This window comes from Centroberyx gerrardi, chromosome 6 (genome assembly GCF_048128805.1).
Source record: "Centroberyx gerrardi isolate f3 chromosome 6, fCenGer3.hap1.cur.20231027, whole genome shotgun sequence".
Lineage (NCBI taxonomy): Eukaryota > Metazoa > Chordata > Actinopteri > Beryciformes > Berycidae > Centroberyx > Centroberyx gerrardi.
The window spans coordinates 34,106,036-34,133,677 of NC_136002.1; the positions used below are offsets into that span (position 1 = coordinate 34,106,036).

The 27,642-nt window shown below is 43.0% G+C and overlaps 4 protein-coding genes across 6 annotated transcripts in view; 3 read left to right on the plus strand and 1 right to left on the minus strand.

Annotated features, from left to right (window-relative positions):
* The first annotated feature begins 1,836 nt into the window (after positions 1-1,836).
* LOC139925046 (olfactory receptor 52E2) lies at positions 1,837-2,769 on the plus strand. The gene has a single exon (XM_071916283.1). The coding sequence runs from the start codon at positions 1,837-1,839 to the stop codon at positions 2,767-2,769; it is 933 nt and encodes a 310-aa protein (XP_071772384.1).
* Positions 2,770-9,558: 6,789 nt separating this feature from the next.
* LOC139925049 (olfactory receptor 52L1-like) lies at positions 9,559-12,812 on the plus strand. The gene is made up of 2 exons (XM_071916286.2): positions 9,559-10,236; positions 12,723-12,812. The coding sequence occupies exons 1-2, from the start codon at positions 9,559-9,561 to the stop codon at positions 12,810-12,812; spliced, it is 768 nt and encodes a 255-aa protein (XP_071772387.2).
* Positions 12,813-22,952: 10,140 nt separating this feature from the next.
* LOC139925050 (olfactory receptor 51E2-like) lies at positions 22,953-23,960 on the plus strand. The gene has a single exon (XM_071916287.1). It carries the CDS (start codon positions 22,953-22,955, stop codon positions 23,958-23,960), a length of 1,008 nt encoding a protein of 335 aa, XP_071772388.1.
* A 2,861-nt stretch (positions 23,961-26,821) lies between these two features.
* arrb1 (arrestin, beta 1) overlaps positions 26,822-27,642 on the minus strand; it is a 22,486-nt gene continuing 21,665 nt past the window's right edge. For all 3 annotated transcript variants that reach the window (XM_078283930.1, XM_078283929.1, XM_078283928.1), the window contains one exon: positions 26,822-26,927. In XM_078283930.1, coding sequence (XP_078140056.1) covers positions 26,822-26,927 — 106 coding nt within the window. The remainder of the gene's footprint in view (positions 26,928-27,642) is intronic.

Consider the following 27,642-nt stretch of genomic DNA (forward strand, 5'->3'; position numbering starts at 1 on the left):
AGATCAACACATGAGGACGCTTGGTTACCAAAAGTGTCCATTTATATTCAAGGAGAAAAAAAATGGCACAACAGGGCCCCCTAGCGGTCGCGGGGACCCAACGCACCTGCGTAGTCTGCATATAGCAAGAAATGGTCTTGGACAAGGATTTCACTATCTCCACAATCGTGAATTCATCTTAAAAAGTTGGCGAGCGCATGGCTTTTAAAGGGAATAAGGGGAGCTGATTTAAGGGGAGCCCTGATCAAAGGGTCCATGGGTAATTTCTGGTCCAATGCTGACCTCCATTGTCAGCGATGTCATTACAGCAACAAATCAAGGCTTGGCCGCTCCTGTGTTTTTGAATGCAGAAATCTCCTGCCGTGTGCCAGCTGTTCACTTTGTTTCACTCACTACCATTCGGCAACCAGCTGATATTAACTAGTCATATTATGCTTCAGTAAAGCAGAAATTTTACAAATGTAACCTTTAACACCAGCCCCTACCACACGTACTGATAATGTATTCCTGCTAATCCAATCCCTTTTACAACTGCACCACTGGTGTGCCCCCGCTGCACCAGCACCGCTGGTTCTGAAATTTCTAAAAATCTGTTGGTCACACCCAAGTGAGCTAGTGCCATGAACTTGCACCGTTGCCTGCAGTTGCACCTTGACTCACAAAAGACCCCGCTTTGGCTGTCCTACCTGAGGGATGAAATGTAGTGATCTTTTTATCACTATGGGGAACACAAAATATTTGTATAGTCGACCCGCTTTTAAGGCATACGGTGCTAGAGGCACCTTATCTTTACAACACAACATAATGTTCATGAAAATGTATTCTCATGTGATTCCAAATTTTGATGAACAAACACTTTCATTCTTTGTAATCCCCTGAACTGTTTTTAACGTTCTTTTATCATTAGAAATTCTGCCAAAATTTGTTTCACCTAAAAACTGGTGGTGTCTTTGCTTTGATTTCACGCCAGGGAAGAAAATAACAAAAGCTTTCCAATTTTTGTGGATTGTTTTCCTAGTTCACATATCTCGACGTAGACTAGCTTTATCGATCTTGTAGGGATCCAGACCTTCATTTAAATCTTTTTTTCATATTTCCGCTTCAATTAATTCACTAAGTTTGGCATGATAACTTTGCAAATGTTCATTTGCAAAGTTATCTGCTGTAGTGCAACCAAAGTGATGTTACTGTTGTGCATGCTAAGAATATGACAGTGCTTTTGTATTTCTAGGTTTTGTGAATACTATGGATAAACTGTTTTTTACTCTTTTTTATTTTTACCGCACATAGCAACATCAGCTGAAAAACTTTGAGCACACTCAAGGTTGGCAAGTTGTCAAAATGTATTCTTCTTAACTTTACCTGTGTATCCAGTAAGTTTGTGACTGAATAACTGAATGATATTCTGATGTCAGAAGCCCAAAGGAAAAAAGCCAGGAATATAAATCGCTTCACTATAAAAGGGAAGTACCTGATCCAAGTTCAGAGGAGGAGGGGATCGGGATCAAACCTATATTCACCCATATACACAGACTGGGAAATTAACACCAGTCAACAGAGAAATGCTGATACATTTTGGCTGTGGCTGGTAAATTTGTCTATTTTACCAGCCAATTTAGCAGGTAACCAACAATCTTCCAGAGTTTTTTTTCTGCATCGTGACAATGAGAATCGGTTGGTAAACCAGTGAAACAGACTTGTGTATTTTGGAATCCATCAGTCACTTTGGCTGGTGGATGAAAATGTCAGTTATCTGTGCTCTAAATTAAGTGTTTGAGATTACTGCTGTTATCAATGTTTGTTTGTATAATGGTGTGACAGTTTTAATGTCCCACTATGAACAATTCTGTTTCCACAGTCACTGTCATCTTCACAGTATATGGACCACCTGGTCCATATAATTTAGCATTTTTTATATTCATCTTTGTTCTGTACATGTCAATATTGTGTATTAACCTTTTTCTTGTGCTGGTTATTTGTATTGAGTCGAGCCTTCACAGACCTATGTACATCCTTTTGGTCAACTTGGCCATAAGTGGAGTGATAGGTAGTTCATCTGTCTGTCCACCTATCATGAAATATCTTCTTATGGAAAAGCAGGAAAGTTCTCTTGAAGGATGTTTAACACAGGTATTTTTCAGCAATGTCTATGGCTGCTGGGTGTATTGCATCTTAGCTCTGATGGCCTATGACAGATATGTTTCTATTTGTAAGCCCTTGCAGTACCACTCCATAATGACACCTACTAAAGTCAAGCTTTTACTGGCAGTGGTATATTTAATTCCATGCTCATTTATAGCAGTCCAGGTATATCTGACTTCAAGAATTCAACTGTGCAAACACACAATTGATAAGCTTTTATGTGATAACCTTGCAGTTGTGAATCTTTCCTGTGAAAAAAGCACTGTTATCAATGTCTATGGTCTATTTTTAATATTCTGTCTGATTATTCTACCTTTTCTTCTAGTTGTTCTTTCATATATCCATATTTTAATGGTCAGCCTTAAAACCTCAAAGGAGTCTCAAAAGAAAGCATTAGGCACATGCACTCCTCACCTGGTGACATTTATTAATTTCTCTGTGGCTTCTTTTTTTGGTGTAATTTATAATCGTTTAAGTCTTAGTCTTCCAAGAGCGGTAAACATATTTATATCTATGAACTTTGTTGTCATTCCTCCTTTATTGCATCCAATAATTTATGGTATCAAAACACAAGAGATCCAATGTAGCATATACAAAATAATAACATGGAAATTTAGACAGTTTTGAAGTGTTTTGCCCATCATATCTGTAGTGATTGAAGTCAAACCACTAGTTTGTTTACCTTTGCAGCTATGAATCTGTCTTTTCACAATATATTACAGTAATTGTTTGTTTCCATTGTGCTTTACCAATAAATACCATTATTGACATGGTGACAAATGCATCACATTTTCGTGTTTTTTGTGTGTATTTGTGTGCTTTTGTGTCTTTTCTGTTTCATACCGATCTAACCCAAACCCTCCCCCTAACATCTAATAATACTTAAATAAAGTTTCGAAAATTAGATTTCGAAATTATAAGAAAACAACAACCCCACATATTTACTTGTATAGCCTATTAATGTCTTCCCTTACTCTGATTATGAGAATAATCCATTCCAGCCAAGTATCCTTTAATAGAAAACAATCTGTTCATATGACCCATGTCCTCATCACAGTATTCTCATATCATATTAACATCCAAATGTAATCAAACGCTATAATGCAGAGGTTAAAAACTCCAGATCTGCTTATTTTGCCAACCTCATTGAGAATAATCATTCCGACCCCAAAGTGCTGTTTAATGTTTTTTTTTTAGAAGTTTTTTAGAAGTTTCTAACACAGTCAGTCCTTTTATTCTGCAAGCTATAAATTGTTCTCTTTCCACAGGTGCTGTTCCTACATTCAAAAATGCTCTTGTTCAACCTATTAAAAAAGCCAGCTCTTCAATTTGAGACTCCCCTTCCTAGCAAAGGTCCTTCAAAAATTCTGTGTTTTTTTTAATGAAAACTTGAGTCAGGTTTTAGGGCCCACCACAGTTCTGAAACTGCTCCCTCTTCAGGGATATGAACGATTTATTATCATCAGGTGAGGGCTCCCCTCTATTCTGGTCCTCCTAGCTCTTCTTGCAGCGTTTGATACAGTTGACCATGCTGTCCTCCTTGGCCATCTTGAGCACTGGGTACGTGTCACTGGAACACCTCTCGACTGGTTCAAGTCCTATCTTTTAGACAGTTTTGGCCAGCAGGCAGACAAACGAGTCAACACCAGTTCAATGAGGAGAGACTAGTTTAAAAGCTTTAATGAATCAAAACATTGATCAAAACTTTGGCGTAGACTCCATCTGAAGCTATTCCTGATTACGGGAAGAAGAACCCCATAAATGGGCCAAAAATGATGAAACGCCTCCTGGGGCTGAAGATATACAGTATCTCTGCATGGGTATCTAAATGGAGCCTTGATGCTGGTAGGGGAGGGGGGGAGGGGGGGGGGCGCAACTGAAATGATGGCAACATACAGAAACAGTTGGGGGCCTCGTTCAAAGCTTGCACCGTAGCAAAACAGTTTTCCGGGTTTTGCTCCCAACATTGTTAAACGTTTTGCAGCAGTCTTTGTGGTCCATTTGATCCCGTTCTGGGTGAGTCTGGCTACGTACAAATGCTCAGAGAATTCTTCAGGAGGACGCACAGAATCGCCTTCCCAGCCAGCACAACAACCTCTAACAAATGCTTTGCAAAAGGATGTTGCAAAACACACTACCATTTACTTTTAAACTTCCTGTTTGCTATGTGTTGGGGCTACTGAACGTGACACTGATTGAGGTAATAAAGTGTGCATCGATTTGTGATTGGTTCCCGAATGGGTGTGAGAAAACCAGGGCCTCGATGGCCACCTGGGGGCCACTGGAAGATATAATCAGGGGTATCAGTGGAACGCACAAAAGAGACTGTTTGGCCAAGCATGAGCGAGGACATCCATCCCAACTGTGGTGCAGTGCTCTAACCAAAGTGCTAGCAATCTAGGAATCCTAACTGTGGCCATACCACAGAATCCATTTCAGAATGTCTAGTGTTCTGGGGGGCAATGGCTAACTAGTTGGGTAACCAGGCTGGTATTCCCACACTAGCTCATTAGAAGGGTAACTCTTTGGCTGGACGGGGCCGTTGGTCAACAGTTACGCAGGTAGGCTGGCTATCTAACTTCAGCTAGCTAGTCTGTGAAATCTGAGCGACATCTGTGGCCGGACCACAGAATGTGATTTGGAATGTCTAGCGGTTGGACAAATTTTTTGAAAAATAACAGCTAGCTAATTAAGGTGGCAGGCATGCTGGTGAGCAAGCCATCACAAGACAAAACGTTCAAAGTCCTCCATCATAGGAAAGGCAAGGTAGGATACCTCATCAATCACAGCCTTAGAGGGTGAAGAACACACTCTGACTGTAGTCACAGGTGTGTGGACAGACTTGGATATTATTAACTGAAATTCAGGAGTGGACAACACAAGAAGGACCCTCCCTTCTCTTTCTCCCTCTCTCCCATTCTCCCTTCTTTCTCCTGTCCAACCAGAGCTAGCCAATGTTTGCTAACTCACCTGTGCTAAGATAAGATAGCACAGCACTTTATTAATCCCCTTGGGGAAATTCACGAATTAAATTACCTTGATCACCTATGCACAGTATAAAAGTCCTCCTAACCAACATGCCAAATGCTTTGCACAGCCAAGCAATCATTATGAGCTGAAGCCTTTCAAACATATATTTACCATGGATCCTCTGGACCTCGAAGTCTCACATCCATACCCCCGTCCCTTCCTGTCTTCTGCTGGAGGATGCTCCCCAGCTCGCACACTGAGGCTGGACATGCCCCCCCCCCCCCCCCAGAAGCACCCCTTGTGCTCTACTTGCCTCAGAGCTTCCCATCGTTGCTCCGCTACACCTCCCCAGCCCCCACCAACTACCCAAACTTCTGCTCTTCTCAAACACCTGCTCCCTCCTTCCTCATCTAAATCTGCTCCCACTTCCACCTCTGATTGGACTGTCGCCATGCTCCAAGCCAAACTTAAAGAGAGGGGTATCTGCTTCCATAGGTTGCACATTAAGATCCAGCTTTTCCGAGTCTACACTGAATTCAACAAAAGTGCCCGTAGACCCACTCTTCCCCATGAAGATGGGCTCAATAGCCACCAGCCATTGGTTCCTCCTGCTACCGTAAACACGTTCTGCCACTGGCTTCATCCAGACTCAGCCAAATAGCCACAGAATCTGCTTTGGTCTCCTGACCCTCCTCACCACACGCTTCCCCTTTTCTAAACTTCCATTGAAATCCCTGCTGCCCATGCACTGTTGTCCCGTTACTCGTTCGAGTGTTGTCAGCCTTGTGAATAACAATATAAAGTAGCTGACTGCTAACATGAGCATGAGCTACCCTCATGGATAGATGAACCACTTACGTGACCAGATCTTCAAAATCATGGATTTTCCCTAATTCACAAATCTAGTTTCTGTAACCTTTGATTTGGACTTTCTTAGGTAATTTGGCCTCCAGCTCTGTTCACTACTCAACAATGTCGAAGGACAATTTTGGTGTATATTTTGTCCAGCTACCACTAGGCACACCTAGTCTTGTCTTCCTACAACTCGAGGAACCGGAATACAGTTGGACTAAATCTTTTGCCCGTTATTTGCTGAATAGAACAAAAATAATGCAATGCACAAGTAACCCATTGAAAATATGACTTATGTTCAATCTCTTGTTAACTCAGCTGCTCAGAGGGCATGTTGCTTTATAGCTCAATGAGTAGATTAAGGCACTAACACTGCCAGGGTTAGGGGTTCTATTCCCACTCAAGGAAGCAATACTAAGAATGCATTTGTGGTATCTTCTTCCTCTACTTGCTCCTGTTACATTTCGATTATCCATGATTATTCTAGGGTTACAGGAATATTTGTTCCATCTATTGTCTTGGTGCTGTGACCTCTGACCCTTGATCTCCTTACTATGAGTTGTTGTAATGTTGGTGATCTGGAACTGAAGTTTATTCTACTGTTGGCCTCACCCTAAATCTCTCTGGATAGGAATGCCAGCTAAATGCCTAAAATGTGAATGTAATGTCATTTCTTTTTGTCTGTTCTCCTGTAAAGACAAATTTCCAAAGTGTGGGGATAATCATAGGCCTAATTTGTGTCAAATGCAGTATGTTTAGTCAGTATAGAAACAGCTGACACAGATCACTTATCAATTTGTTGTAGTGAAAACATACCCTTTCATCTTTTCTATTATATACTGAGCAAAAATATAAACGCAACACTTTTGTTTTTGCTCCCATTTTGAAATAAAAGATCTAAGACTTTTTCTATGCACACAAAAGGCTTATTTCTCTCAAATTTTGTTGACAAATTTGTTTAAATCCGTGTTAGTGAGCACTTCTCCTTTGCCAAGATCATCCATCCACCTGACAGGTGTGGCATATCAAGATGCTGATTAAACAGCATGATTATTGCACAGGTGTGCCTTGGGCTGCTCACAATAAAAGGCCACTCTAAAATGTGCAGTTTTATCACACAACACAATGCCACAGATGTCGCAAGTTTTGAGGGAGCGTGCAGTTGGCATGCTGACTGCAGGAATGTCCACCAGAGCTCATGTTGCAGCATGATAATGCACGGCCCCATGTTGCAAGGATCTGTACACAGTTCCTGGAAGCTGAAAACATCCCAGTTTTTGCACGGCCTGCATACTCACCAGACATGTCACCCATTGAGCATGCTTGGGACGCTCTGGATCGGCGTGTACGACAGCGTGTTCCACTTCCTGCCGATATCCAGCAACTTCGCACAGCCATTGAAGAGGAGTGGACCGACACTCCACAGGCCACAATCAACAACCTGATCAACTCTATGTGAAGGAGATGTGTCGCACTGCATGAGGCAAATGGTGGTCACACCAGATACTGACCGGTTTTCAAAAAATGCATATCTGTAGCCCAAGTCATGTGAGATCCATAGTTCAGTGCCTAATAAGTGTCTTTTTTCAAGATAAAACTGCATAGTGACCAGCCCAAGGCACACCTGTGCAATAATCATGCTGTTTAATCAGCATCTTGATATGCCACACCTGTCAGGTGGATGGATTATCTTGGCAAAGGAGAAGTGCTCACTAACACAGATTTAAACAAATTTGTGAACAAAATTTGAGAGAAATAAGCCTTTTGTGTGCATAGAAAAAGTCTTAGATCTTTTATTTCAACTCATGAAAAATAGGAGCAAAACCAAAAGTGTTGCGTTTATATTTTTGTTCAGTGTAATATGGAAATATAAATCATCCATTTATTTTCTAATGTACACAATTAAACATTTTTAAACAATGTAGGGGAACTGTTTAGCACATTTCAATCAAAAGCAAAAACTTTTAGCTTGCTGAGATCAATGTTTGGGATAATAATAACCTGAATTTATTTCAGTGGTTAGCACTCTCACCTCACAGCAACAAGGTGCTGGGTTTGAATCACGGCCCTGGCCCTTTCTGTGTGGAGTTTAGCCCAAACACATGGAAGTCACATGAATTGGAGACTCTAATGAATGTGAATGTGTTTGTCTGTCTGTGTTCGCCCAGTGATGGACTGGCATCCAGAGTGTTTCCCTGCCTTCTACCCAGTGCATGCTGGGATAGGCCAGCCCCTCGCCCTCCCCCCAATCTGTGTTTCAGAGTTCATGAGCATTTCATGAAATTTTATTAGACTGTGATGAGAGTGTCAGAAAGAAGGCAGACAGGGACTGACATACATACGGAGAACCAGATATGAACCGTAACCCTAACTAACCCTAACCCTAACTAATCCTAACCCCTGAAGATCTCAATTACAAGATGTGTGCCGTCACTCACTGTGTGAAATGGACTGTTGTACAAAGAACAAGGAGGAACTCTTCCAGGAGAAACAAACAACAACAGAGTATTTCCTTTTCTATGGCCACTACACAGGAGCATAATCACAGAAAGCAAAGGCCTGAAGCTGCTCTGTGTCACTAGTAGCCATGGTGATGGCACAGAGAGGTCTTCCCATGATTCATGGCTGCAGGGTCTGCTAATTGGCCTCTTGGTAAAGCTGTTTAGTGCCTCCTGAGTGTCCATTTGTCCACATAGAGGCCTCTAGGGTCTGGCCTGTGCATGTTACTGTAAATGAGTGGATGGAAATAGCTACTGATGCAGCAAATAAGACTGGAGTTCCTCAGGGACTCATTACTGTAAAACTAACTGAGAACATGGTAAACATGATGAAATCACACATCTGAGTCCCTCACACAATATGACACTTTATTTAAAAAAGAACAAAATGAAATATGTTAAAATGTATGAAACATAAGAAATATGAAATGACATAGGAAATTCAGAAGAATAAATAACTGAGAAACCCAGACACAAAGTAATGATGGAACCTTAAAGGACTACTCCGACTTTTTAGGAGTTTGGCCTGTTGGTCACTATGCCCAACATGTGACAGGAGGACGGGCACCAAAATCATCCCTGTGTCTCCAGTAGATATCTCTGTCCAGTGCGCATGCTAATGCTTTAGCATACAGTATGTTAAGTAATCATAGGCGACTACTGGTGGGATTGGTAAAATAGACACAAACATTGCATTTCAATGAAGATCTCTCTTCCAGCTAGCCCTGTTGGGACTGACACAACACTGCATGGGGTGTCAGTCCCGGGTCCCTGCATTAGAAACCTAGCATGTAGATGGAACAGAAAATTTCCGGCGTACCCGCCAAGGTTCACAAATCGAATTTTGCCAATCTGACAAGCTTTCTGGATTCCTTGAACCCTTATCTGTTAGGACGGTGGATCATATTGTGTGAAAGTATTTGCAATAATGTATAAAATCTCACCTTTGTGTGGCTTGTCCTGGTTGTTTTCGTATGCATGTCTTAGAAATGGCTGCCACTCTTGTTCTACGCTTTTTGCCTGTGCGGCGAGCTGGAAAACATCCATTGCTGCCCCCTCTGGCCCCTAAACAACAGGTTAGCTCTGGTGAAACAGGATGCAACGGGTGTTTTTTTTCCAGCGACCAGAGGGGGCAGTAAAGGACGTTTTCCAGCTCGCCGCACAGGCAAGAAGCGTAGAACAAGAGTGGCAGCCATTTCTAAGACATGCATACGAAAACAGCCAGGACGTTGGCGCTTTCCAGTCCACATTGTTAGTGTGGATGGCGCTGGATCGCTACTTCGCCATCTGCATGCCGCTCTGCTGCCACAAGTACATGGCTTTACCAGGCTTCCTCAGATTCGTGATCCCCCCTTTGATCAGAAATTTTCTTCTGAACACCTTGATGGTGAGTCTGGCGGGAACGCTGTCGTTCTGCCTCAGGAACGTGATGGATCACTGTTTCTGCGAGCACATGGCCTTAGTGCAGCTGGCCTGCGGAAACACCTCCGCCAACAACCTGGTGGGGCTGCTGACCGCCTTCCTCATCCCCGTGGCTGACTTTATCTTCATCGCCGCGTCTTATGTGATCATATTCAGCTCCGTGTTCAGGTCTGGGAGGTCGGGGGTCAAAGCCCTCCACACCTGTGTGACTCACATCGTCGTCATCACCGTCAGCCTCACCTTTGCGCTGACCGTTTTCCTGTCGTATCGAATCAGAAACGGCCTCTCTCCGGCCAGCCGGGTCTTTCTCAGCACAATGTATTTGCTCTTCCCAAGTTGTTTTAACCCCATTATCTACGGCATAGGTTCCCAAACTTTTCAGCCCCCGACCCCCAAATTAATGGTGCCAGAGACTCGCGACCCCCACTGTCCCCGGAGGTGGTTGAAGCATACAAACGTTCGCACGCACACGCACTAATAGGCCTAGGCTATTCAAACACGGGCATAACGACAACACAAAAGAACACAATAGCCTAACAACCATAATATTAATTTATATAGCAATTTAATTTAGTAACGTTAAACTTACCTAATGAGATGGGTGGGCACTATGCTTGGAGCACAAGTCCAGTCTGGGTTTAATTTTGGAGACGACCACTCGGAGATCATCCTCCACGTTCAGTCGCGATCTGTACTTATTTTTAATGTACGTCAGTGCTGAGAAAGTCTTTTCACATAAGTAGGTAGATCCAAATGGCATCAGTACATCCATTGCGGCCTTGGATAGCTGTGGGTATTCCCTCTCGACTGAAATCCAGAACTCAGCCAGCGTCTTGGAATGAAACGCTGTCTTTAAGGTTCGATCGCTTGACAGTTCAACCAATGCGTCCTCCGGGTCGGATGACAGGTGTTGTACGGTCGTTACAGTGAATGGTGATCTTATCCAGTCATATTGTTCCGGAGCTGTTTCCTCTGGGAAATACTTGTTAAAGCATGCCAGGAGGGCTTGAAGGTGGGTAGTGATAGACTTCTTCACTGTGTTAACACTCAGTTCATTTTCCTCCATGAATTCGTCCAGCTCAGGAAACATATCAATCCTACCATTTCAACTCCAACGTCCAACGTTCGACTTTCCTCGTGAATGTGTGGATTTTATCATTCATCGACAGGATGCTTGTGTTTTCACCTTGCAATGACATATTAAGTCCATTCAGTTTATCAAATATGCAAGATAAATACGCTAGCCTTGTTAACCAGTCAGGGTCAGTCAGGTGGTCAGCGAGCTGGGACCCATTCTCCATCAGAAATAAGCGCACCTCATCCCGCAGCTCATACAGGCGGGTGAGAACATTTCCTCGTGAAAGCCACCTCACCTCAGTATGGAACAGCAGGCCCTCATGCTCCGAGCCCAGTTTGTTGCAGAGAGTGACAAACAGCCTGGTGTTTAGTGGATGCGATTTTATGTAGTTGACCATTTTTGTCGCAGTGTCAAGAACACTTTTAAGCTCTGGGTCAAGTGTTTTGCTTGCAAGAGCTTCTCTGTGTATAATACAGTGGGTGAAGTTTACGTGAGGCGCCACTTGTAAGACTCTTGCTTTCAGTCCTTTCTTTTTCCCCAGCATCGCCTCAGCACCGTCTGTACAAACACCGATGCACTCGTCCCAAGACAGTCCCTCTTCTTTTAGTTTGTTGTCAAGTTTTGTGAAAATGTCCTTGCCTGTGCACTTTCCATCCAGCGCAGTGCAAATAAGCATGTCCTCCTCAAGTTTTCCGTCGAAACTGTATCTGACGAATACAAGCAGCTGGGCATAGTTTGATATATCTGTGGATTCATCTAAATGCAAAGCATATTTCCCTTTCTTTACTCTGTCAATCAGCTGACACTTTATGTCCTGGGCTAAGTCAGTGATGCGCCGGGCAATGGTGCCGTTAGACAGCGGCACTGATTCTAGCTCATGGGCCAGTTTATCCCCATGCATAGCCCGACTTATAGCTATAGCAGCGGGTTTGATTAGGGTTTCCCCGATTGTGTGTGGCTTTTTTGCCTGTGCAATTAAGTATGCCACCTCATATGATGCCTTTTGAGCTTCGGCAGGGATTGTTGTTTGTTTTGTTAGGACTTTCTTTTGGCCTAGCAACTCTCGCTCCTTTTGGCGGAAAAAGTCTACTGGTTTCGCAGCGAGGGAGGAGTGCTTGGTTTTCAAGTGTCGTAGCATTTTTACGGGCTTTAGGCTTTGTGCAAGCACCTCAGTGCACACGACACATTGGGGATGTTGTACATTGTTGACAACGACACATGTGAATCCATACTGGATATATTCCTCTCGATACTTTCGACACTTGGATGTCCTTACCCACACAGCGGTCTCCTCCCGTACCAGAGGTCGATGGCCTTTCTGACGGTGGAACTGCTTCTCCGCTCTCCTCTGCTGGCCTCTCTGCTTTGTCTTTGATCGGTATTAACCAACGTTTCATTTTGACGAAAATAATATGCTAGGCTTAAGCCTTTTGATTTGAGCTAGTTAGCTACGTTCGCAATGTTTCCTTTGGTGCCGCAAATGACCTCAACTGATGCTGTCGCTAATCTGTCGTAATCACCTCAGGGGTCGCGTGGGGACAAAGAAAATCGGTAGGCTGATGAGATATTTTTTTATCTGCATTGTATTATTTTAAATTTAAATACTATTTTTACCTTTCGTAACAATTATGGTTAAAATAGGCTATTTTTAATCGTTTTTAAATTGTATTTCACACATTCTGGAAATCATCTCGCGACCCCCCATTGGAGGGTCGCGACCCCCCATTGGAGGGTCGCGACCCCCACTTTGGGAACCACTGATCTACGGCATCAGAACCACAGAAATACGGCAGCAGATCCTGAGGTTGCTGAAGTGTCCTCACTTTGTCAACATTGTTCCATATTCATAAGAAATTATTACAATTCTGTGATGTGTACTGTCGCAAAGCAGATTCAACCTTGTGATTCCCAAACAGGAGATTAAATAGTTCTGTCAGCCAAAGCACCCCTCCCACCACCACAACACACACACACACACACACACACACACGCACACACACACACACACACACACACACACTGAGATATTTAGGCTTGCAGCTCTGTTTTTCCTCACTTCATCCACAAGATTGAAAGAGAAGATACACATTTTCATGAAAAAGTCTGCGGGAATGAAACAGAGGAGAATTGTTGGTCAGTGTGAAATACAGTGAGACATCGGTGAACTGATCTGATCTAAAGGGCTAACATGAACCAAAACATGAAACATGGCCGTCTAATTTGTTGTTAAAATGGAAGAGTGAGTCAAACTACAGTATCTGTGTTTGAGGGAAAAATCCTTCTCCTAATATTGATGGGGACACGACCCTCTATCTCCCCCCAAATCTGCACCTGGACCAAGGAAGCCAGGGAAAGTGGAATTTTGATTGTGGCCTATACGCTTCAGAAGTTATAGGCCAAGACGTAAAGTTGCTTGTTACAGCGCCACCATGAGGCCAACTGACTTGGGTTTCGTTGCCTGAGTAGCGGCTGAGACTTAGTTTGGTCGCTGTAGCTCTTACGGTTTCTGAGATCCAGATACTTTTAGGGCAGAAGAAGTGGAATAATAATAATCCTTACAAAAACAATAGGGTTCCCAGCACTACATGCTTGGACCCCTAATAACTTTATTTATATAGCACCTTTAAAAACAGAGTTTACAAAGTGCTTTAACAGACAAAATAAAAGCAGAATACTCAAAATGAATTTACAAAGCAATGAAACAATAATAAACAGGGATTCAATTCAGACAGGAGGACAGAGGTGGAACAGAGCAGCATTCAAGTAAATAGTGGGATAACCGTAAGATGAAGACCAAAATAAACAGTAAGGATAAAATAAAAGTAAGATAAAATTAAGATAAAAAGATAAAAGATGATAAAAAAACTAGAAAGACGATAAAAAGATGATAAAAAGACAATGAAGAGACGATAAAAGATAAAAAGACGACATCACATAATAGCAAGTCTATAAAAATGGGTTTAAGAAGTGATTTAAAAGAAGTGACTGATTCTGCCAGCCGTCTCTCCTGGCAGGCCGTCCAGCGCCGAGCGGCCCTGAAGGCAACAGCAGTATCATGTTGGCAGTTTGACCCGATAGTGTCAGTGGAGCCGCTAACAGCCTGGTCACACCGTGTTTGGATATTTATTTGGACTCAACTTACTTTCAAGTGACTGTAATGTGTCACTAAAAACTCCACTGAGCTTCAGGTTCTACTCATAATAGTGAAAAGTTGATATTCATTATCTGGGTTCGGGTTAATCTCAGAGTCAGGCTTACATAGTATGTAGAGAGGCAGCAAATATGCAAGTCACACTTTACTGAACATCTATTTTTTATCACCTGTCCAAATAAAGTGGAACTGAATAAAACTCTGCTGCACAACAAGCTGTCAGCCATCTTTTGTTTTAACAGTTTAGGATATGAAACGTGACGATAATCATCAGTGTCTTCTGCTGCACAGCTTACAGTGTCAGAGGTGGTGTGTGTGTGTGTGTGTGTGTGACTGTGTGTGTGTTTCTGCCTGTCCATCACTAGATGTCAGTATACTCACATCACATTCCCTCAGTGTGCTGCCGCTGCCTGAAGACCAACTCAGATCTCACCTCAGCATGTCATTACCTCTGTTGGTTACTTTTCCAGCCAGACAGAGAAGTCTGCTCTCCTGAAATGTGGCAAAATGAGAACGATGTCTTAAAATGCAAATAAGTCAATCTGTGCAGGAAAAGTGTTGGACTAAAGCCACAGTTTTAACTGATGAGACTTGACTTGATGCATGAAGAGAAGACTTGAGACTTGACTTGACTTGGGTTCTGGTGACTTGGGTTCTGGTGACTTGGGACTTGACTCTGACTTGTACTTTGATGACTTGAAAAGGTTTCTAAAGTCTTGACTTGAGATCTTGTGTTTGTGTAAATGACTTAGATTGAAAGTGATGAGATTTGTTCCAGCGGACGACTGAATTTAAATTCTGTTTTCTGAATTTGTATGGAATGATTGAATTTATTGAAGTTGAAACTGATTATAGAAATCAAACTCATGATGCTGTTACCAAGTTTTTATCCTATTAAAACCATATTGCATTGAAAAGTCCTAGATATTTAGTTTTCTTTAAGATATTAAATTGATACTGGACTCTTGATTTGTTCTGACTTGACTTGCTGTTCTACATTTAGACTCAAGTGAAGTTGACTTGGTCACACCTCTGGTGTGTACTGTACTAATCTGTTAGTGTGTTGAATTGAATTTGGACAATAAAGTGATTCTGATTCAGGTAAATCCAAATAATGTTTTTATTCACTGTTCCTTGTGTGTGTGTGTGTGTGTGTGTGTGTGTGTGTGTGTGTGTGTGTGTGTGTGTGTGTGGTCAGTTGGTTTTCTGCTCTAACTTACTGTGATCTGTCAAACGTGACGTTCTTTGGGGTTAGTCTGGGTAAACTTGAGTGGCTTGGAACATATTGGGGTTTTTTGTGATTGGATTTATTTGGAAACTCTGTTTACAAACACATCAAGCATAAATAAATTGACTGATGATGATGGCCAGACAGTTGTTGCCATGGCGTCGTGTCGTCATGATGTAAAGATGGTTAGAACACATTCAACATGAGCAACAGAAGTCATAAATAATTTAGGAGGCAGATAATATGAAACTCTGTAATGGTGCAACGCAAATATTTAATAGTGGCATGCTGCTGGATTTCAGGATTCAGATTTGTTTTCCATACGCCTGAGAACAGTTTGAACTGGTAACAAAAAATCTATTTAGGTGGACCTTGGTGGTCCAATTTATCGCCACCACTTTTGGGGTAATGGGGGTAATATTTGCTGTGAAACATTTGTACACCAATATCTATCATTGTGCCAGTTTTCATATCTCTAGCATGAAACGTATCACTGTAATTTGCATTGTGGCGGAAAAACAAAAATAACTAGAAAAACAGTTCCTAGAGAAACTGTGTGGGCTTGCTGTAAGCAGCTGGAATTATAAGAATACCTAAATTAGACAGGTCAGTGAGTTAGACAGGTTGTTAGACATGTCAGTCAGTTAGACAGGTGGTCAGTTAGACGGGTGATTAGTTAGACAGTTGACTAGTTAGACAGGTTAGTCGGTTAGACAGCTGGTCAGTTAGATAAGTAGTTAGTTAGACAGGTGGTCAGTTATACAGGTAATTGGTTAGACAGCTGAATCAGTTAGGTGATCAGTTAGACAGGTAGTTAGTTAGACAACTCAGTCAGACAGGTGGTCAGTTAGACAGGTGATTTGGTAAACAGGTTGTTACTAGGATGTAAAAGGTGATTGCTGGGGTGTTTCATTGTGGTTGCTAGGGGTTTTCTATGTGGTTGATAGGGTTTAATAGGTGGTTGCTAAGGTGTACTAAGTGGTTTCTAAGGTGTTTCTAGGTGGTTTCTAAGGTGTTTCTAGGTGGTTGCTATGGTGTTTCTAGGCAGTTGCTAAGGTGTGCTAGGTGGTTGCTAGGGTGTTTCAAGGTGGTTGCTAAGGTGTACTAAGTGATTGCTAGGGTGTTTGTAAGTGGTTGCTAGGGTGTTTCAAGGTGGTTGCTAAGGTGTTTCTAGGTGGGTGCTAAGGTGTATCAGGTGGTTGCTAGGATGTTTTTAGGCAGTTGCTAAGGTGTGCTAGGTGGTTGCTAGGGTGTTTCAAGGTGGTTGCTAAGGTGTAGTAGGTGGTTGCTAGGGTGTTTCTAGGCGGTTGCTAAGGTCTGCTAGGTGGTTGCTAGGGTGTTTCAAGGTGGTTGCTAAGGTGTACTAAGTGGTTGCTAGGGTGTTTCTAAGTGGTTGTTAGGGTGTTTCTAGGCGGTTACTAAGGTGTGCTAGGTGGTTGCTAAGGTGTTTCTAAGTGGTTGCTAGGGTGTTTCTAGGTGGTTGCTAAGGTGTACTAGGTGGTTGCTAGGGTGTTTCTAGGCGGTTGCTAAGGTGTGCTAGGTTGTTGCTAGGGTGTTTCTAAGTGGTTGCTAGGGTGTTTCTAGGTGGTTGCTAAGGTGTACAAGGTGGTTGCTAGGGTGTTTCTAGGTGGTTGCTAAGATGTACTAAGTGGTTGCTAGGGTGTTTGCAAGTGGTTGTTAAGGTGTTTTCTAAGTGGTTCTAAGGTTTTGCAATCACAGGACAGCCCATAATAATCAGTGTTGGTTAATCAGTTAACAGGTGGATAGTTAGACAGGTGGTCACTTAGACAGGTGGCCAGTTAGACAAATGGTCAGTTAGACAGGTGGGCAGTTAAACAGCTCAGTCAGTTAGACAGGTGGGCAGTTAGACAGGTGGGCAGTTAAACAGCTCAGTCAGTTAGACAGGTGGGCAGTTAAACAGCTCAGTCAGTTAGACAGGTGGGGGGCAGTTAAACAGCTCAGTCAGTTAGACAGGTGGGCAGTTAAACAGCTCAGTCAGTTAGACAGGTGGGCAGTTAGACAGGTGGGCAGTTAAACAGCTCAGTCAGTTAGACAGGTGGGCAGTTAAACAGCTCAGTCAGTTAGACAGGTGGGCAGTTAAACAGCTCAGTCAGTTAGACAGGTGGGGGGCAGTTAAACAGCTCAGTCAGTTAGACAGGTGGGCAGTTAAACAGCTCAGTCAGTTAGACAGGTGGGCAGTTAGACAGGTGGGCAGTTAAACAGCTCAGTCAGTTAGACAGGTGGGCAGTTAGACAGGTGGGCAGTTAAACAGCTCAGTCAGTTAGACAGGTGGGCAGTTAAACAGCTCAGTCAGTTAGACAGGTGGGCAGTTAGACAGGTGGGCAGTTAAACAGCTCAGTCAGTTAGACAGGTGGGCAGTTAGACAGGTGGGCAGTTAAACAGCTCAGTCAGTTAGACAGGTGGGCAGTTAAACAGCTCAGTCAGTTAGACAGGTGGGCAGTTAGACAGGTGGGCAGTTAAACAGCTCAGTCAGTTAGACAGGTGGGCAGTTAAACAGCTCAGTCAGTTAGACAGGTGGGCAGTTAAACAGCTCAGTCAGTTAGACAGGTGGGCAGTTAGACAGGTGGGCAGTTAAACAGCTCAGTCAGTTAGACAGGTGGGCAGTTAGACAGGTGGGCAGTTAAACAGCTCAGTCAGTTAGACAGGTGGGCAGTTAAACAGCTCAGTCAGTTAGACAGGTGGGCAGTTAGACAGGTGGGCAGTTAAACAGCTCAGTCAGTTAGACAGGTGGGCAGTTAGACAGAGAGAGAGAGAGACAGATATGATTTCAATATGGCTGCTGTCCCCCTTCATCCTTCCCTAAACATAAACCCTCATCAGCACTCACACACACATACATGCAGAGGATATACTGTATATATATAATTAATATGTATCAATCTTAATGTTGTGTTCATATTGTTTTGTTTCATTGACTCTTGATGCTTTGGCAATATTGTTGTTGTGACATTCATGCCAATAAAGCAAATTTGAATTTGAATTTGAATTTGACAGATGTGTGTGTGTGTGTGTGTGGCTGCACAGCTGAGTTCTGTGGCAGCTGATGACATCATCTGCTGTGAACATTCCACCATGATTGTGTATGTGGAATTAATTAGCGATAAAAGTTAAATATCTTAAAAAGCATAAACAGTATGAAAACGTTGAATACACACCTCTCATTCCAGTATGAGCTGAACAGTTTAAAGTTTGAATGAAGTTTGTAGGTGAAAGTATGAAGGACTAGATTGGCGGCAAAATTTGGGGAGAATAAAAAAAAAAAAAAAAAGTTAGACTATTATTAGTGTGCTTGCTGTAATCATTCACTACAGTCTCCCATTCATTGTGATTGGGAGGTCAGAAGTAGAGATGTAACAATATACCGATATTGCCGTTATAAAACCAATCACGATTATCAAACCAGAAGCTTTTCCTTTCGTACCGTGTCGCCGGTTTAAATAATAAGCGCTGCTGCTCCGAAGCTCCGCCCCGCTGCGGACAGGAGGAGCGCACCGGGACGAAAACAAGCAGGCAGTGTGATGTTCAGAACCAAACTGTACAATGTCCTGTTAGATTAATGATTCCTGTCATCACACTATTCTCTGACGCTATGTGAGCGATCATATGTGTGAAATTAGTTTTGATGGCGTACCTATACTAAGCAACATTCATATATGCTCACTTAATATGCAACCTTTGACCCATATTTACACCTTAAACCTGCAGTAAGCGACATCAGCCCTTCTAACCAATCCTGAAGCTGATGTGTGCTGTGTGGAGATTTCATAGAGACATAATGATATGAACCAACATCCAGCTGTGTTGCTGTTTTCTCCTCTTTTCTAAAGCTTGTTGTCAACTTCCGCTCCTGAACGAAGCTCCTCCCCCTCCATTCAGCAGCGTTTCATTTTTTAAAACTAGCTTGTCTCCTCCCTCGCTGTTTGAAAGCGGCGCTCTCCCTCTCTCATTCCTGAAAAAAAAAATGTCTGAATCGATGAAGTGAGCGAGTAAAATTGTTAAACGAGTAAACTTGTTAATCTAGTAAACTTGTTAAACTAGTAAACTTGTTAATCTAGTAAACTTGTTAAACAAGTAAACTTGTTAATCTAGTAAACTTGTTAATCTAGTAAACTTGTTAAACGAGTAAACTTGTTAATCTAGTAAACTTGTTAAACTAGTAAACTTGTTAATCTAGTAAACTTGTTAATCTAGTAAACTTGTTAAACGAGTAAACTTGTTAAACTAGTCAACTTGTTAAACGAGTAAAGTTGTTAAACTAGTAAAGTTGTTAAACGAGTAAACTTGTTAAACGAGTAAAGTTGTTAAACGAGTAAACTTGTTAAACGAGTAAAGTTGTTAAACTAGTAAAGTTGTTAAACGAGTAAACTTGTTAAACGAGTAAACTTGTTAAACTAGTAAACTTGTTAAACGAGTAAAGTTGTTAAACTAGTAAACTTGTTAAACTAGTAAACTTGTTAAACGAGTAAAGTTGTTAAACGAGTAAAGTTGTTAAACGAGTAAACTTGTTAAACGAGTAAAGTTGTTAAACTAGTAAACTTGTTAAACGAGTAAAGTTGTTAAACTAGTAAACTTGTTAAACTAGTAAACTTGTTAAACGAGTAAAGTTGTTAAACGAGTAAACTTGTTAAATGAGTAAACTTGTTAAACTAGTAAAGTTGTTAAACTAGTAAACTTGTTAAACGAGTAAACTTGTTAAACGAGTAAAGTTGTTAAACTAGTAAACTTGTTAAACTAGTAAACTTGCTACCTGCCTCTTCACTTGTCATGTTTGTCCTCAGTAGGCCTCTGTAGTGCAGTGTCGCCCTCTAGTGGTCAGAAGATTTCGCTTATTGCAGCTTTACTGCCTTAAAGTCCAGAAAACTGAATCTGCTTCACCATTATGAGATTAAACTCTACAGAAACTTCTTGTGTGTTTCCTGGAATGTGCAAATGGCCAAATCTCATAGAAACACTGACAGAGTAACTTGTTTTGTACGCCTCTCTTTGATGTGATACAACTATAATTATCATTGGTTGTTCAGCCTTGTTCATATGGCCGTATACTTTTTGACCGATAGCTTTTTTATATTCTGTAATTTGTATTAACATAATCATGAATATTCAACACTATAAAACTCTGTGTAATCATCCAGACTTTGAGTTCTGTCAGACTGAACTCTTTTCTTCTTCAGTGTGGAAGGGAGAGTTCAGTCAGGTGTCGACGGTGTTTTGTGATATCTGAGTATTTTCAAGCTTCATATTCATGAAGCTACTTAGCACGACTCATCCTGATCACACCAAGCTAACGTTCATCACAGCAGGTCTAGAGACATTTCACTATAATGTGTGTGTGTGTACAGCACCGAGCCGCTCGTGTTAAAAACCTTTTCAATCAGTGGCACGATTATTAAAAATGGCCGTCCACACATTTCTCTGCCCACACGAGACTGGAAACCTGGAGCTGCTGCTGGCTCCAGGCCGACAACCTGGTGACACGAAGCTGAGAACCACTGGCTCTAAGATCAGGGGCTTTAGAAGAACTGTTCCTGTTCAGAAGTATCATTTAACTTACTCTTAAATTACAGAGATATGCAGATTATTAACTGGAGGACTGTTCCTATTAACAAACACATAAAGAAAAGATTTCAAACAAATAGCAGCTTAGTTTTACCTAAAGATACTATATTACGTTCCTGCTTTGCTCCAGTTTTATTAGCTTTTGTTTAAAACATATATGCATCTCAAAGTTATCAAGTACATCACAGGAAGGAATTATTTCCTTTGAGGCCTAAATTGTTAAAACTAATTGGACCGCTCGTTCGTCCCTCAGGTATCGTGATTGGCTGTGAGCCTGCGGGTGTTGTCATTGGTCCTCGCAGCTAATTGGCCCCGAGTCAAAACAACAGAGTTTAGTTTCCTCTGACTGGGGAGGCTGGGAATAATTTACCGCTCCAGTTAATTAGTCATCAGTCCGACCCGTGGCTTACAGTAATGAGGATTCATCGCTGCAGCTTCTTAACTCTGAAACTCCACTTCTAATAAATGAATACACAACATCACACAGTGTTAACACACAGATCCACTGCAGGTTTGCACCGCCCGGATCAGAAAGCCACGCTGCTCACTAACTGAGCACAGTGACAGGAAAGCTGGTCAGAAAGTAAAGCTTCTGTCTCATGAATATGTAAATTATATGTAAATCTCATCATTTTGCCCACATAATATTTATTTGTAGGTGAAGCCATGCAAGTTGACACAAACTCTAACTAACACTTCACAACAGAGCAGCTTCATCCTGACCTCAGATCAGATCAGAGGCACTAAGAGGCTTCAGGAGAAGAGAAGAGCAGCTTGGTGGATCAGTCTTTCAGCTGAAGCAACTTGTGCTTGTAACTGGTGATGAAGATATTTGCTTGTGCGGTCCTCTTCTCTTTTCAAGGGGCTTTTTTGCACCACAACTTGATTTGCATGAATTTCTTAGTGAATAACAAGAAAACTCTCGCAAATTGCCTTTGTGGTCCAATCTTCCTGAATCTCACTGCTGATGCTTTACTGTTTATTCTAAAGTCTCACACAGTCTTTGGAGACTGTGTGAGACTTGGTACATATTAAATCAGGACAAACTGCCTTTACTGCAGGAGGAGACGGTCAAACAACATCCAGACGTTCAGTACAGAAGTTCAGTTGCAAAATGGATTTTGATATTGAATACCAATTACTTACCAAAAAATCTCTAAATCAGTGAAAAACTCATTGGCGTTCCTTTCAGTTTTGGATTACGTTGCCTCCACACTCTCTCGACCATGGGTTTACCTGATTGGTCTCCGGTGGTTTGATTGGTTTGACTGAATCAGATCGCTGTTGGGTCGGTCTCAGGGCCGGAGGGCCGGCCGAGGCCCCCGTGGGACCTTCGGCTCGACTATAAGATGAAACGTGGGAGGAGAGAATCCTTCTGAGCGGCCGGGAGACACCAGGCAGGTAGGCTGGCATGTTCAGAAGTTAGGAAGTAAGATGTCTAAAAATTTAAAACAAAATCCACTGGACTCAAACTGAAGAGTTGTCAGTTTTAACTCCAGTGGATTTTTATTTTTATTTTTGGGACAAAGATAGAAATGCTTCTTCCATGGTCCTCAACACTTAGAGGACCATGGAAACTTTCAATTCAAGGATGAAAAAGAAAAACATTAAAACCACAGTGAGGTCGTTTCTCCACAACAGCAGCGATTAGTTTCCTTGTAATGAATCGTTTTAATATTGTGGGATTTTGGGAAGTTGTAAGGTTTCTTCCATTGTTTTTTCCTAACAAGATTTTCTTGGAAGTTTCGAGGCTCTCAGGCTGGTGGAGCCGGTAGGTTAGGATCTGTAGGAGAGGGAGGCTGTTATGTCTGGATCAAATCTGCTAAGTGTGTGTCTAATGCTTTGCTCTGCTTCTTTTATGTTTGTCCTGCATCATTCTGTCCTATGGATGATTGCTGATCAGTTAGATCTAGGCTCTTTCTCTGTAAAGTCCTTTGAGGCTTTGATGAAGAGCTGTAGAAATAAATGAGCTTGAACTTGTGCTTCATGTTGTTGACTGTTCTGTCTACAGTCTGTTGAGGTGAAGGCGCTGCCATGTTGGAAGCGTCCGAGGGAAGGAACTTCTCCCACAGCAGGTTTGTGTTCCTGGGTTTCCCGGAGCTGCAGAGGCACCGCCGCCTGCTGTCGCTGCCGGCCGCCGCCTCCTACCTGTCGGTGCTGGTGGGAAACTCTCTGCTGGTGTTCGTCATCCGGAGCGTGGCGAGCCTCCACGGCCCCATGTACGTCCTCATCTCGGGGCTGTGCGTCGTCGACGTCGTCGTGGCTACGGCCATCGTCCCCAACATGCTGCTGAGCCTCCTGTTCGACCGGGACGAGATCTCGCTGGCCGGCTGCTTGGCTCAGATGTTTTTCACTCACTTCTTGTCGTCCGTGGAGTCGACTCTGCTCCTGGCGATGGCTCTGGACCGCTACGTGGCCATCTGCCACCCGCTGCGTTACGGCGAGATCATCAACTCCTCCATGTTTCTCAAACTGGCGCTCTTCACTCTGGTTCGGAGCGGCTCCATCATGCTCACGCTGGTCGGTTTGGCGGGCTCGCTGCCGTTCTGCGGCTCCAACGTGATTCGTCACTGCTACTGCGACCACATGGCGCTGGTCAGCCTGGCGTGCGGCAGCACGGACAGGAACGACGCCGTGGGCTTGGCTGTGATCGTGTGCTTCGTGGGCGTGGACATTTCCCTCATCGTCTTCTCCTACGTGAAGATCCTGAGCGTCGTCCTGCGGGCGGCGGCCGGCGAGGATCGCTGGAAGGCGTTTCACACCTGCGGGACTCACCTGATCGTCATGATGAGTTTCTACCTGGTGGGGAGCGTCACGTTCCTCTCCCGCAGTCTGGACATTCCCATACCGACCGATGTTAACACCTTCATGGGACTAATGTACATTCTCTTCCCGGCAACCGTCAATCCAATCATCTATGGAGTTCGAACCAGAGAAATAAGAAATGGATTTTTTAAAATGTTTAAAATCAGAGCAAACAAAATAATTACTGTAAAGGTTTCAACAATAAAGGTTTCTCCCACCGTAAAAGGGCAGATATGAAACAGCTCTCTTGTCTTCTGACATTTTCTTGTTCTGACATACTTCAGTGTTTGGTTAACAGTAAAGACAGTTAGGTGTCCATCGCTGTGGTTTTAACTGCTGTACGCCCAGATCGTCACCACTGTTCATTTGAGCATACAGCAGTTAAAATTACAGCGATGGTTACTTACATTTTGGTTGGATTGTCAATATTTCTATTTATGATTTTTATGTGCCATGTCATTAAGTCAGATGCCTCCCTACTCTTCTACATCCTTCTTCCTTAGAAGAAAGTCACAGTAATGAATTTGGCTTTGAAGGTTCATAAAAATATTTTCTGGTCAATGTATTTGTATTTTCAGACCAAATTACAAACTCCCAGGGAAAGGCTGGAGAACAAAGCTGCTCATATCAGCAGGGTGAAGCCCAACGAGAGTCCGTTACTCCCTCACAGCAAAACCACGTGAATTTTCCATGTGATGTTTTTCCACATGTGAAATTCATGTGTTTTTTCTGTGAGGGCGGAGCCAGCCAGCGTGCGATTCATTTAGTCTGGAAGATGAAGCTGTGCTGGGGAAAGGTTTCTGAGCGAAGCCGAGGGACAGTAATTGGGTCGATGGCTTCCTGAATGAGTCCGGGTCAGTGGAGACCAGGAGACCAGGAGACCAGGAGACCCGGAGACCAGAAGCCTTTTTGTTTGTTTGCTCTGCAGCCGTCAGACAACAAACCAGAACACCCGTAAGGCTTTTAGAGGGTCAGACTTCACGAGGAGGTTAGTACAGAGTCACAGAAAGTCTTTTACTCTTTATCAGCAAAACTGAGAAAAACACACAAGTAGAAATTAAAGAACTTTGCTTTCAGGAATCACATTTATTCTTGCAGGTTTTTTTCATGTTAAGAAATGCAGGAAAAGAGTTCAGGAAACATTCACTAACTTTCTGATGAATATCTTCCTTTTGAAACATTTCTCCTTATAAATTGGGAAAATATTGTTTGCCTGTCGGCCTCAGAAGGTTTTGTAAACCCGACCCACGGTTGGTAAAGGCCCCGGAGGTTTCAGTCGGTCCGAGCATCGAAACCTGATGCCTCCTCTCTGTTGGTGAACATTTTAACATCCAGAAGCAGCTGAACCTGCAGGCTGCGGGGAAGAGGAGCTCGGGGACATCAGCCTGAAAAGCTTTCAGTTTAACACTTTCCTGAAATCCCAAGGCAAGAACGAAACTGTTTTAGCTGCTGATCGAAGCTGTTCCACTATCCGATCCAAACCTTTATTTAATCTGGTGAACACAACATTTACAATGCTGCTGCACTAAAATCTATTAAAATTTAAATTAAAACTAGACTGAACAGAAAATGTTTCAAAGTAAATTCATCTCCAATCTACAGGTTTGACAAACTGGAAAGATGCTACTGGAAATTGGCAGAAAAAAAAAAGTACCCACAATGTGTTTTATTTGTTTTTATTATTTTTCTATTAAACCTTTATTTATCCAGACAGTCCCACTGAGCTGAAGGAGCCACGGCCAAAACAGCAGCATCAAGCCACAATTTAACAAACACTGAAACTGAAACCTCACACACACACACACGCACACACACACACACGCACGCACACACACACACACACACACACACGCACACACACACACACACAGAAAAGCTGCAGGCCCTCCAGGTTGCCACAAATGTCCTTTTATTAAAGATGCAATTGAATATACAGGTTTCTTCCTTTCCCCTTCAAAATAAGACCCAACAATAATAATAATAATAATATTAACAATAATAATAATAATAATAATAATTATAATAATGTTTCGGGGGTGTTTTTGATCTTTATGCTAAGGTACATGTTACAGATAATAACCCATATATTGACTCAACCTGAAGATGGACAAGCCGTCCCTCCAGTGAACCGCTGACACACACACACACACACACACACACACACACACACACACACACACACACACACACACACACACACACACACACACAACACACACACACACACACACACACTGGACTGACTTTAACTCTGTACAGGAGGAAAACACTGTTCCAACTCAAACTCATGTCGCAATTTAACTTTGGATTTGCCGAGTACAAAAAGATTTGTTTTGCAAAATAACGATTCAGTAAAGATACTGTATGAATCTAATCAAGCCTGATACTTCTGTTTGAATAATATGTTGTTAAAATAGAAAGGTCGATTATTCATCATATTCACAAATCATATAAATTATTGGCATATTTCATGCAAACAAGGCCACCGTTAATACGAACTGAGTAGTTCTCCTCGTCTCTCGTCTAACCGGACCGCCTGCAGAGCCGCTTCCTGAAGGTTTCCCATCATGCAGCGCTGCGCTCCTCTACAGCTCGCTGCTTCAGCGACAGAAACTTTACTATAAAACCTGAAGCTAGAGGCTTCCTGCGGTCGAGCTGAACTACGCATCTCAACTCAGGCGGTGTAAGTCGGCAGTATTTGTGAAGGAAGCGAATCCGCTTCCCGTCCGTTCTGAAGATCTGATACGACACATCGAAAAAAATCTCAATACAAAGTTACGGCTGTTCGGTCCCTAAGGGAAAGACATGAGTGGAACAAAGTGACATTAGAGGCATGCTACCGGCCGGCCGGCGAGGCGCCGGGCCGAGCCGGGCCGAGCCGGGCCGCTCCGCCCGGAAACACAGCTGAAGTCTAGGCTGCGGGACTCTTTATCTTTCTAAACCCTGGCAGTATGGAGGACGGATGTGGACGAGAACACAAACACGGCTCCACTGTGAGTTTTAAAGGGGGTCCGGACTGCGGTTTGACCTAAAGGTTACCTCCGTTTAGCTCCACACTACAAACAGCAGCACAACACAACAGCGGCGCTCCGCCTCCTCTATCTGTCGTCGAGTTTGGGCGAGTCCGCCGCCTCCTCGTCCTCCTCGTCCTTCGCCCCGATCAGCCGCTGGCGAGCGAAGTCCTCGAAGATGATGTCGTCGTCGCTGAGGGAAGGAAGGAAGCGGAAGGAAGCGCGTCACCAACAGCTGCCGCCCTGTCTGATGCTCCCGGTCCGGACGCACCAAATCACTTCAGCTATTAGTTCAACTAAACTTTCATTTACTGTTTATTGTGCCTGGTGAATAAAGTCATTCTTATTCTGATAATGGTCGGACGTCTCAGGACTTATTTCATGACTGCAAGAACGTGACAGAATTGCCAATAAAATGCAAAGTTGCTTTGAAACAGCTGCTGTCCTGATGACAGCAGACTGAGGGGGAGGAGTCAACATGATCTCACAGAAAAACGTGAAACAAACTCGACTTGTTGACACCAAATGACATGCTGGTGGCACATCAAGTGTTGAAGGAGACACGCCTGTAACCAGGCAGAGTCTCAGAGAAGCGGCTCAGTGACAGGCGGGCGTTGTGGTCGGGCGTTGTGGTCGGGCGTTGTGGTCGGGTGGAGGACGGGCGGCGAGTTTCAAATTAAAATTTGTAGAGAAAGTTTTTCTTATTGAACCGACCAAATCTTATTTTATCTAATCTTATCTTTCCCAAACCAAAAAGTTGTTTTAGATCCTAAACTGAACCGTTTAGCCGACCTGCAGCTGAAAATGTCCAATTCAGTTTTTGTCACAGAATCCAGTTCATGTTGGAGGAACGTCATTTTCACAAACTTCCTGTCCCCAGCAGGTGAATCTGTGTCAGTTCCTGCTCA